At 41.3% G+C, this 12,391-nt stretch overlaps 1 protein-coding gene across 1 annotated transcript in view; it reads left to right on the forward strand.

Moving 5' to 3' along the window:
* dse (dermatan sulfate epimerase) overlaps positions 1 to 12,391 on the forward strand; it is a 43,001-nt gene that overhangs the window by 4,919 nt on the left and 25,691 nt on the right. The window contains exon 2 of the mRNA XM_074684562.1: positions 2,182 to 2,643. Coding sequence (XP_074540663.1) covers positions 2,225 to 2,643 — 419 coding nt within the window. The 5' untranslated portion in view covers positions 2,182 to 2,224. The remainder of the gene's footprint in view (positions 1 to 2,181; positions 2,644 to 12,391) is intronic.

Below are 12,391 nucleotides of genomic sequence, written 5' to 3' on the forward strand. Positions count from 1 at the left end.
TGCAACAGAGCAGTCTACTTGGAATACTGTTTCCCACAATGCACAGTGCTGACACTGTTTGTTAATGGGGGTGGCAGGTTTCAGTAAATCATCGCCATAGGCCTAGTCATATAAATAACTTATTACCCCTTTTTAACCATACGTGGATTATATGGAAGTGGTTTTTCATCATCCATCAATCATCCAAATTTATTTTCAGTCAATGATACAACTTTTGATGCAAGATTAGAAATCAAGAATAATAGTTTTGCTTTGATATGGTTAACAAAATAACTAAATACAGAGATCTGCACATGCCTGTTTTGTATATTTATATTAAAGGCAAAAAACCCAACATCTTCTGTAGCTCTGCCTCCTGAGACAGGAAACCACAGTAGTATACTACAACCCAGACCCAACAGAAAAGACATACTACACACTACATGTAGTGCTTACTACATACTACATTCACATGTAGTAAGTCGTTGGCGGTTTGGAAAACAGCCTCAGTGTTCAGGTTTTATTCAGGGGATCTGACGTCATGTTACAAGATAGTTGAAGAAAAACATTTTGCCCCCTGCTGGAGAAAAGCCTTTTTTTATTCCCAGCCCAGCTTATGAACAAAGACGACAATGAAGAATTTCTTTCATTCTTTCATTTTCTGAACTGCTTATCCTGTTCAGGGTCGTGAGTGGATGGAGCCTATCCCAGCTGTCAATGAAGAATGTAAATTTAGAAAAAAAACAAAAGTTTTTTTGAACAAAAAATTGCGATTTAAGAATTGTACTTCAAAAAAGTCACAATACTTGTGTGAATTGATTTTCTCTCCCACCCCTATCAAAAAACATAAATAGTTAAAAAACACAGACATGTGTATATAAAGAAACAAAGAACAACAATAAAAGAGTAAAACAATTAAAATGTAAAGATCAAGGATGTGGCCTGAGAAAAAAATAAAAGCAGAATTTGTGGGATTTGAAATGTTGGGATGAGTTGTGATTTCCAAGATTCAATGACAAACAACATGAAAAAGCTTAATACGCGGCACTGTGACTCAGAGCTGGAGAAAAACTCTGCAGCACCAAAGAGTTCCTGCTACAAAAACCTAACCCAAAAACTGAGATTAACTTTGACCAGAATATCAGTAATTTATAGATTATATCCATGTGCATATCACATCAGACCATATCTACAGCAGCTCTGCACAGTCATTAAATGGATGTGTAATGTCTGCACTGCAGGGGGTGGGGAATTATTGAATACAGTGTTTCCTGTCCCTGCCCGTCTGCTCAGAGTGATGATTCTTTATTTCTCTTACATGACGGTGAGGCTTCAGTCATTTTATGAAGCGCCATGAGCTCACTTCCTGATCCCTGCAGAGTCACAGAGTCCTGCCTCAGGACCCAGATATGAGGCATGGTGGTGATGAAGTGTGTCAAAGCGAGCAGGTTTTAGATAATGGTTACAGTAGAAGCTGGAGAGATGAGCTCTCTGTGTCTCTGTGCCTACATGGTTTTATCTCTAACTGATCTGACTCACTGTGAGCTTTAACATCAGAGTCATCGTCCAAAAAGGCTTCTCTGGTTTATCCAACATTAAACACATGCCCACAGACAGCCCCACGCTTCAGAATGGCCTCTTGTCTAGACGCCGTTAAATCACTACCAAAAGCTTTATTTTCCAGGCAGCCTCTGCCAACAGCTCCACTCAGGTCATGGAATTTACTCTCATGTTGGAAGCCCAGCCTGCAGCCTACTCCGGCCCCTCTCTGTCTGTGAGGCTCAGCAGTTTGGTTTCGAGGTGGTGTCACCAGACCAGATTGATGTTACGGCAGTAATGGCTCATTTATGACCTCCAAGCCTCGTCTGGACGTCTGGGCATGCGGGACTCGTCTGACCCACCGAGCAGTTCAGGAGTGAAGCTCAGAAAGTGGCGGTCAGCTAGCTCAGAGATGTGGGTAATGAAAGTGAAAGTTAAAAGAGCTAACTTGGTACAGGAAGTGTTGATAGCACCGCGTCCTCCATGTTAGTACGGTCGTGTGGCGTTCCTGCCTGTGCAGCTCGCGTTGGGCCTGCATGTGGACGGAAAGCCCGCCTCATCAGAGGGCAGCTGTGTCTAATTATTCAAGGAATGCAGAACTATTGTGCAGAAACCACGCCGGCTCACTCAAATCCTTCTCTTCCCCCCTTTTCTCCCTCTCAGCTGAGCTCCTTTGGCTCTGCCTGGGTCCCCCTCTGATGAGACCATGAGAACCCACACCCGTGGGGCCCCCACAGTCTTCTTCATAAGTCTGCTGTGGCCCCTGCTGGCCCCGGCAACGGCGGAGGTGGACCCCAGCGGTGGAATCCCCTTCATGGGTGGCAACTATGAAGGTCACCCCATGCTGTACTTTGGTCGGGGGGACGTGGAGGAGCTGCAGTATGCTGCCGCTGGGACTCATAGGGACATGGCGAGGAGGATTCGTGAGGCTGGGGAGACCATGTTAGAGCACCCAGAGGAGTACCTGCCCCCCTGGAGCCCCGCTGAGTTCAGCGCCCGCTGGAACGAGGTGTATGGGAACAACCTGGGAGTGCTGTCCATGTTCTGCCTGCTGTACCCACACAGGGCTGGGGCCCTGGACTTCGCCAAGGACTACATGGAGAGGATGGCGGCTCAGCCTAGTTGGTACATTTTCATTACATTCATTATTTCACCTTTTTGTTTTGAGACACATCAGACCAAACACAGTCTGCTCTTTGTGAAACATTGCTTTGGTTCTCACATCTTTCAGGCTGTAAAGGACTAATTCAGGTTTTATGAGTCCTCCTGCAGACCGCCTCAGGCTGCTGGACAGCATGTCAGAAACAACAGAGCATATTCATACCTGACTGGAGCTTCTTAAAACTCTGATCAGCTCTCATCAGCCCCAAAACAATGTGTATCACCTGTTCCAAACTTTAAATTCATTTATAACCTTCATTTTCAGTGACATTTAAAGACTTGAACGTTTTGAAAATGTGAAGACTTTCAGATTTTCAGCTAAGTTTTATGTTAAAGGATAAGTTCGGTTTATACAGCTTTTACATTGTTTATAGAATGAAGTAGAACAAAATACTCACCCAGAAGGTTTTCCTGATCCAAGCAGTGCTTCAGGAGATATTTAGATCCAAAATCGTGCAACGGACGTCTGTATAATGGGATCCATCGGTGCATAGACAGCGCCGCTCCTAAAACTGCATTAATCATTCAAAAACTCGTGTTTTTCACCAATATTCCATCATGGTCCGCTCCGGGTTAGTCCTCTGCTGCAGTCTGTGTCACTCCAGACAGCGCTGTGTGGCTGTATTGACCTCTGAACTGATGAAGACTCTGTTTACGTTTGCCCCTCCACGCATGCGCAGTACTCTCTGGAGAGCTGACTCTACTTCCTCCTTTCTTTGAGGACCAAACGTAAACAAAGTCTTAGTGATCTTAACAATCCACTGTTAACAGTTTTTTAATTAGTTATGTCATGTTTAATCCTGTATAACCTGAAATAATGAGGCCGTATGCCATTTGAAACACCATTAAAGCTAGTTTCAACATACCAACCCCTCAGTAAGGAAAGCCACTATTGGCTTTGTTCAAGACAACTTTTTACTGGATACAACACGCCATGGTAAGGTATTTATTAGGGGTGTAAATCACCAGTTTCATGACGATACGATACAATATTGATTCTTTGGACAACGATATGATATTTGCCGATACTACTACCTCTGTCACGATACGATACGATACGATATGATGCGATGTGATACGATACGATACGATACGATACTATACGATACGATACGATACGATACGATACGATGCGATACGATGCGATATGATGCGATACGATGTGATACGATACGATACGATACGATACGATACGATACGATACGATACGATACGATACGATACGATACGATACGATTCAGGGGCCTTCGATCGATTTAAGATGATATTATGCCCTCACTGAACACAATCAGCAACATTTCACCACAGGCAAGAAAGAAATACAAAACAATTTTGATAGTTTATTACTGAAATGTGGAACAATGTGCTGACCTTTGGGTATGATAGTTTGTAGAGGATTATAGCCATCTGTATGATCTAATTATGTTTTAAAACTAAAACTGGTTAGATTCAGGTAAGGTGCTTTTTGCCCCTACAATTCCCTTATGGGTCTGACTGTTATACTGTAATGTTTGATTATTATATCAAGTAATGATGCAACACTATAATTAAAAATGACTGATTACATAAACTTTATTATTGACCTCCAACATTTGACCATTTTCTATCAAACCAAAAATGTGAAGCTTTGATTTTAGTTAAACCCAAACATTTCTATTGTTCAAAATTAGAACTATCAACTTAACTAACTTAACATTGATAGTTTTTTTTTACTGTGATGCCTGATAACCACAGTTTGTATGTCAGTGTGATCAGACTCTGTTTCACTGTGTAATAGTGGATGTGGAGGAGGAATGACACTAAGCTCTCGCTGTTTTACTTTTTAACTTTATGAAATTTCATGAATCAGTGGCTACAAAATCAAATTATGAGATAACTCACTGCAGTCGTGTGATGATGCACTCCTGTCGTCTGTGCAGCCTGCATCCTCTGCAGTCAGGTCAACCGTATTTTACCCAGATACAGGAGAGCTATTTTATGATTGGCCAATATGTCTGGCTCCCTTTTAGCTCTGTGATGCTAACAGCGTCTTGCTACAGGTTTGCCTACAGCGGTGTGACTTGGTGGGCACTAAACAGTCCATTTTACAGCAGGAGAAATATCAGGCGTGGCGTGTCAGAGAGTGAAAAGGTTCAAATGTGTGTCTCATACGCTGAGTGTGTGAGGCTTGAGAGAAAACTTCAGAACCACTTGCGGTTGGCCGGAAACGGACATGCGTGTCTGGTCGGGATTTCAGAATAAAGGCGTACATTAAAGACCACGATGTTGATCGATGTTTCGACTTTCCATCGATGTGATTGGATCATTGCTTAACCAATCGATGTATCGATCTATATCGATGGATCATTACACCCCTACAACATAACACCAAGAAATTAACACTTTACTCTGAACTGGCCTAACACTGGAAGTTTAACACCAGGGGGTTTGCTGTGCAGGACATGTGGGAAGAGAGGGGGACAGTGCACTGGACCACGTCCAAGAATCGACCATCTGACCACTGCAGCAGGACTTAGGCCCCTGTAAACACACACTTTTTCATCTGAGTGAAATAAGACTCAACTCTTTACCAGGTTAAAAAAAGCCACTTCAGCCCGCTGTGAGGCCGCTGACTCTGGATCCATAAAACACCCAGAGAAACTCAGAGTTCAGAGAATCCTTCTGTTGCTGTGTCCAGAGATTTAGGTTAAGTCTGTATTTTTTTTCAGGAGGAAATCTCTGGAGGGGTTTACAGATGGTACCTGACTTTAGCTCCCTCCCCCTCGTCTCAGGAGTCCTCTCGTCTTCCTCTGTGGGCAGAGCTCTGCTGCAGATATGTTGTGCTCTGTGGTCCAGGAAATATGTTTTGCAGCTGTTTGCTGACCCTCACCCCCCACCCCCACCCCACCTCCTTATGTTTTCAGGTGAAAGGAAATGAAATGTTCAGGTGTGAGCTGAGACATTCATTCATGTGCAGTGTCCTGCTCTGGCTGCAGCTGAGTGACTGCTGTTAATTGTTAGAGGGGTCTGAAAAGTCGCTAAGTATAGTGACACAGTTGCTAAGTTAACAACACTTCCCCTCCTTCTTCTTCCTTTGTGTCAGTGCTGTGTCCCACATTAAAAGAAGTGGATGTGAACCCAACGCTTTGAGCTTTAAAAAGTTGAACCATTCCTCTGAAGTACCTCCATCTTTTTAATGTAATCCGGGGTACTCTAGTAATTTAAGAAATTGTTTCAACTGTAATGCAGTCATGTACTAACCCTTTCTGGAGCAAACTGAACATCTGAGGAGGCTTTTCTTCCGATTTAGTTGGTTTTATTTGAGCCCTCCATTTTTGTCAATTTAGATCCGAATTGTGCAGAAAACAAGATTTTCTGAACATGGAGCTGAAAACCTCCCGACTCCTCTTCATACTGTGAGAAGCAGATCCAGCAGGTCGGCTGACTCCATCCGTCTTTTCAGCCTGTGCCTGCTCTCTTTTCAGAGTCAGCCGTGTCTGCAGCTCAGGCAGGCCTCAGCCATGAACACAGCTCTGTGTTTCCCGCACTGTTCCTTTGAGGCAATGAAAATTAGTTCTGCTCGGGGAGTGCAGAGTGCCTGAAGTGGATTACAGCTTTTCACAGAGTCTCAGCTCTCTGCTGCTTTTATATCTCAGGCCAAAGGGTCTCAGGTCTCAGGGAGGGCTGCTGGGAGAACGGTTCAGCCTGGAGTTTTAACCTTGGACTGTTCATTCACAGAGTGTCACACAGACTTTGCTCTCTGCATGAGTTTTCACATGTTCTCTAAGACAACATTCATGTTCCACTCTGAACAAACATTAGGAAAAATGTCATAAACAGTAGTCCTTCACCCCAAACTACCCAGTCATAGAGAGTGTGATAAATGGTTCATGTATGGGGCGTACAGTGAGCAAAGCCGCGTTTCCACCAAGCAGTCCGGGTCGGTTCGTCTCGGTACGGTGCGCTTTTAGCGGCGTTTCCACACACTCATCCCGGGACGGATCCCTAAAAACCGAGACGAGCCGTCCCACTTTTTTGGGACCCTTTCGTATGGGTGCCAGACTGAACCGATCCGCTCTCGGGAGGTGGAGCAACACACTGCAGACCGTTGATTGGTCAAAAGAATCGTCACTCACCCCGACAGCGGCTGCATTTCTCCTGGCGGCACACAGACTTCTCTGAAACGAAGCTTGATTGCACTTTGTAACAGAGAGTTATATGAAAATCACAGAGAGGACGAAATGCTGCATGTCTCCCATCTATGCTCTTTGTTTACTGTGTCGCGTTTTCTTCTTTGTTGGATTTAATAGCGGGGTAAGCTGCTACGGCGTCGCGCTATTGTTTACCAGCTGCGGCTTCCGGCATGCGGCTTACACGCCGCCCACCATGAGAGGGCACAGTTTGCTGTGGAAACGCAAACGGGATCAGACTTAACTGTCCCAAACCGTCCCAAACCGTACTGAACCGACCCGTACTGCTTGGTGGAAACGCAGCACAAGTGAACAAAGTTTGAAAGTTCTATAAATTTGGATGTGAATGACAGAGTGATTCACTAAGAGCTGTCAGCTGCTTCATATATGCACACATTGATAGGAAGGGTGTGTTTGATTTATTCACCCATTCTGCCCTGTTCTAAGATGGGTGGGACATTGATTTTGAAGGCATTTTTTTTTTTAAATAAACTTTATTTACAGTTTATTACATAACAAATAGGACAATATTAAACATCATGTCAATTGAAAATATCAGAACAGGTCACAAATGATAATAATAATAATAATAATAATAATAATAATAATAATAATAATAATAATAATAATAATAATAATAATAAACTGTCGTACAAGGGGTCATAAATTTGTTTATGTCCGTTATGTTTGATATATTTTAGAGATTTTAGATACAGTTCAAATTCTGTTAAAAAAACCTTTAAGAATGGGGGTGATTTCATCAGTCTTTATTTATGCATAAAAAACTTGGCTAGACAGAGGACCAAGTTGCAACAAAGTTGATCGTTCTTGTTTTGAAGAAGGGTTCCGAAAGTTACAATGTCTCTAGAGATGGGACTTAGAGTTTCAATTTCATTTTGTATCCAGTCCTGCTAGTGTTTCCAAAAAATCAGTGTTTTGATACATTCAAAAAATATATGGTCTGTTGTAGAGCTGGGCGATTATGGTAAAAATAAGAATCCCGATTATTTTAAGTGATATTGAAATCACAATTAATATACACAATTATTAATTTATTCAAAAACTTCAGTACTGATTTAAACACAACTTTAAAGAACCAGCAAGTGGCACATACAGTATTATTGATACACAGAAGTCACACACACACTTGCTGTGGCTGCACACGGAACACAGAAATGCTATGAAGCACAGGAACTACATCTACACTGTGTGGCATATTAATTGTTTTTCTTCGGTTATATTGTTTTTATGATTGTCAGATGGCAAAATTGAAATCACGATTAAAATCCGATTAATTGTCCAACCCTAGTCTGTTGTGTCCACGTTGACTTGACAGAAGGTACATTTATTATCATCAATATTAAATTGTTTTCTTAGTAATTCTTTAGAAGGGTAGATGGCATTCATAATTTTATAGTGTGTTTCTTTGACTTTTGGTTGAATTGGAAGCTTTAAATACAAGGTATTTGGTTTCATAATAGATGCTTTATCAAATTTATAAAGGATTTCATTTTTGTTTACTTTACCAGGGAACACTCTCAGTTAAACAATGTCTAATGAAATGATTATTACATTTCTTATCAGTGAGAGAGATCCCCTGGATGGATATGGAACCAAGTTTTGGAGTGATAGGATGATATTGAATTATATTTTGGGTTTGAAATATGAATTCTTTAGGTAGAGCTTTTAATAGTCTTGTAAATTCATATTGAGGAGGATTGAATTTGTATTTGGAACGGGGCTGCTCATAATTTAACAGCTCACCATTTGATTTCATCAGGTGCACAACCGACCACATATTCTTTTTCATCTATTATTCATAAAACAGTGACTTATTTCGATATAGTATATAACGGTTATTCCATATAACAGTACCATGAGGAGAGTAATTGTGAACATATAGCAACTTCCAATATAATAACACTTGCTTGTGGAAATCAGACAATTTGATTGGCAGCGTATCAATGTTGAAGTCAGATAAAAGCAGTAATTTTAATCCACCTATTTGGTTAAATATAAAGTTTGCAAACTGCGCGACTTACGCCTCCCTGGGGAGTTGTTTCGGGCATGTCTAACCGGGAGGGGACCCCGGGGTAGACCCAGGACACAGTGAAGGGATCATATCTCTCAACTGGCTAGGGAACGGCTTGGTGTCCCCTCAGAGAAGCTGGTGGAAGTGGCTGGGGACAGGGGTCATTGGATTTCGCTGATGACACTGATGACACTGCTGCCCCTGCGACCTGTGAGACTACATGATGACATTAGGGCTGCAACTATTACTCTAGTAATGTGAGTACCTCAAGTACAAAAAATGACCGAGGCAAATTCTTTACCTTGAGGCCTCGTTTAATTAACATCACGTGGCGATGAGAGCGATGAGGTGCGCACGTGCGTGTGTGTATGTGTGTGAGAGAGAGAGGTAGAGTGAGAAAAGGAGAGAGAGAAAGAGAGATGATGGGCCTGGTCAATGGCGGAAGATGGACCAAACAGACAGAAAACGTCTGGCGTGTGGGACCATTTCACACTTCAAAGTGCTGAAAATATTGTTCAGTGCTGCAACGCTGAATTTGCATAACATCACACGACGTCGTCGATGCTGCAGCACCTTAAACACAAACACCCTCACTACACCACTTCACGTGGAGGAGCTTCTACCAGGTAACTTACCTAAAATTGCTAACCCTAGCGCCTGCACATTATTTGGTACAAGGCATGACAAGTTTTACTCACTCACATAAACACAGCCAGAACCACTCCTCACAGTTTATGAGTCAAACTCAAGACCCGGGGACACATCCGGCCCGATGGACAATTATATCTGGCCCGCTTGATAGTTTTATTCAGTTTTTGTATTTTTTATTAATGGCCTGGTGGTATGAGGTGCTGATAACACAAACTACAGATCCCATAATGCAGTGAGCACACTGAAAAAAATGTTTTGTTGAATTTACCCAATTTTATTAATTTTAGCAGTTGCACGCAATATCTTTATCTAGATCTGGATAATTTATTTAATCTTAATGTTCATGTTATCTTTAAGTTATTTTAAATTAATAACATTTGTTGTTGTAACTCAAATACACATAGTAGATTTTACTCAAATTTTCTAAGAGTTCACAACTAAATCCATCTTCATCGAACCAAATTGTATTGTGTTGCCTTGACTGCAATAAACCTTTTGCAGTAAACCGTGAGTGAGGAGGGAGTGCAGTGGATATAAGACCCCGCTGTACATTAAGATGTTAACCTGCCAAGGGCACAAGCTTTCTGTGCTTCACATTGCATGGACTTGCTGTCTGTGCCCTGTGGCATGGACCGTGTACTTTTTAGCATGTTTGATATTTTATATGTTAATAAATGAGATGTGTTGATGGGCTAAAATTATGATCAGAAATGACAAACTGGGTTTTGTGTTCAGTTATATTCAAATCACCATTACTGAGAGATTATTTTAATTGGAGCCCTCACTGTCATGGAGCACAGACGGCCAGGCAGCCAGGACAAGCAGCCTATTCCATGAAGCAGAGCAAAGTAGCCAATGCCATGGGGCACAGCCAAGGAGCCTATGCTGTATAGCACAGACAGCCAGCCAGCCAGCCACTTAGACAGCCAGTCAGCTAGCACACTGTCCCACAGACAGGCAGCTGGTCCATGCAATGGAGCACAGACACACCGTCCCTGCGTGGTATCTTAATGTGCATCAGAGTCTCATATCCACAGTGTTCCCTCCTCACCCATGGTTTTTCCTTTTAGGTTTTGCAGATTATTGAGTTGAAAAACTTAAAACTTTGGGTTGGATTGATGCAAAATATTGATTTGAGAAGAATTAAAATATTTAATTTATTTGACCTATTAAGTTGGGTTGATAAAACTTGTTAATTTCATTTCAAAGAACTTAATTTATTTAGGTGTGACCAATTGAAGCAATTCATTTAAGTTGGTCCAACTACTTCTTTTTATTAGTTGTAGTAACACAGAATTTCAAATTGATATGATCCACAAAAATACATTGGAAACCTGAACTTAAATATTGAGATGGATTGATAAAAAAAAAATAATATCACTTCAACTGATCGAAGATTCCCTTTTTACAGTGCAGGTTATCCTCTGGCTCTGCTCTCTGATGAATAGGGCCTATTGCACATTACTGCCACCTCCTGCTCTGGAGAGGTGTTGCAGATGGGATTTCTACCTAAACCAATTAGGTTGAGTTAACATAAAGTGATCTTGTTGTTTTAACAATTTTGAACATCATGCTGAAACAACATGTTTTAATCATGTTTAACCACAGAACATGAAATAATCTAGTAGAAGCTACATGTTTTATTTATGCTGATTGAACAAACACCAATGTTCATTTTTTGAGTGCATCTGCCTTGCTGAACAAAAGACAACTGGAAAACAAAAGCACAATTTTATATAATATTTTCATTTATTTATTTTTTTTAAATGTTCATATTTCCAACTTTTTATTTTGACAGAAGATATTTTTAGGGGAGAGCAAAAGATTTTTAAGTTATCTATAGATATTTATATTTTTCTTTTATTCTGTAATAATAGTATTTGTGTCCATTTATTCATATTTATTCACAAAACATTTTAGATTTAATGTGTTCAATATTTTTTTTTTTTTAGCCCTTGACCTTAAGTGTGTGTTATGAGTTTTGACCCTATGTGCAATTGAGTTTGACACCCCTGCCTTACAGGGTGCGCTTTTGTAGGAGAGGAGCTGCACTTTGCAGCCCCCCTCTCTCATATCACATATCTAAACACACGTTGCCCATACATTAGGTAACAACACATGCAACAGCTGGACAAATATACATTTATTAGCATGTATATTTACTTTATTTTTTCCCCACAGTGCATCACAGCGGCGCATGGATAGCTTTGTAAGGACACGTCTCTTATGCACTGTGGGAGAAGCTGCTTCTCTTACCAACAGCATTTTAAATATGCTCATCACAGACATGCGCCCGCTCATGGAGGAAGACACAGGATTTAGGAACATGATCAAGGATTTCAGTCCAAACTACACAATGCCTTCCAGAACACACTTCACAAACATGATGGAGCAGAAATACACAGAAGTAATAGAGAAGGTCATGAGTGTTCTGAAGGAAACCGACTGCATTGCACTGACAATGGACATATGGACAAGTGTAGTCACAGAGACATATCTGGGAGTAACTTGCCACTACTTGGATGATTGGAAGATGAAGTCTCTCTCCCTAATTACAATGCCTCTTGAGGAGAGGCATACAGCTGCAAATATTGCAGATTGGCTGGAGGAAGTCACAACTAAATTTAACATTTCTTTTGATAAGGCGAAAGCACTTGTGCACAACAATGGGGCAAATGTAGCTGCATCTGCCAGAATTCTGAATGAGAGACATGGATGGGCCTCTGTTCCATGTGCAGGACACACCTTGAATTTAGTTGTACAAAATACAGTAAAAGAGGACAAAACCATTTCAAGCTGTGTGGCCGATGCTTGGTGAAACACTTTAAGAAAAGTGAATTGGCCAGCACAAAACTTAAAG

Source organism: Halichoeres trimaculatus, unplaced genomic scaffold (genome assembly GCF_033239565.1).
Source record: "Halichoeres trimaculatus isolate MK-OKI-2021-1 unplaced genomic scaffold, fHalTri1.1 fHalTri1_scaffold_13, whole genome shotgun sequence".
Lineage (NCBI taxonomy): Eukaryota > Metazoa > Chordata > Actinopteri > Labriformes > Labridae > Halichoeres > Halichoeres trimaculatus.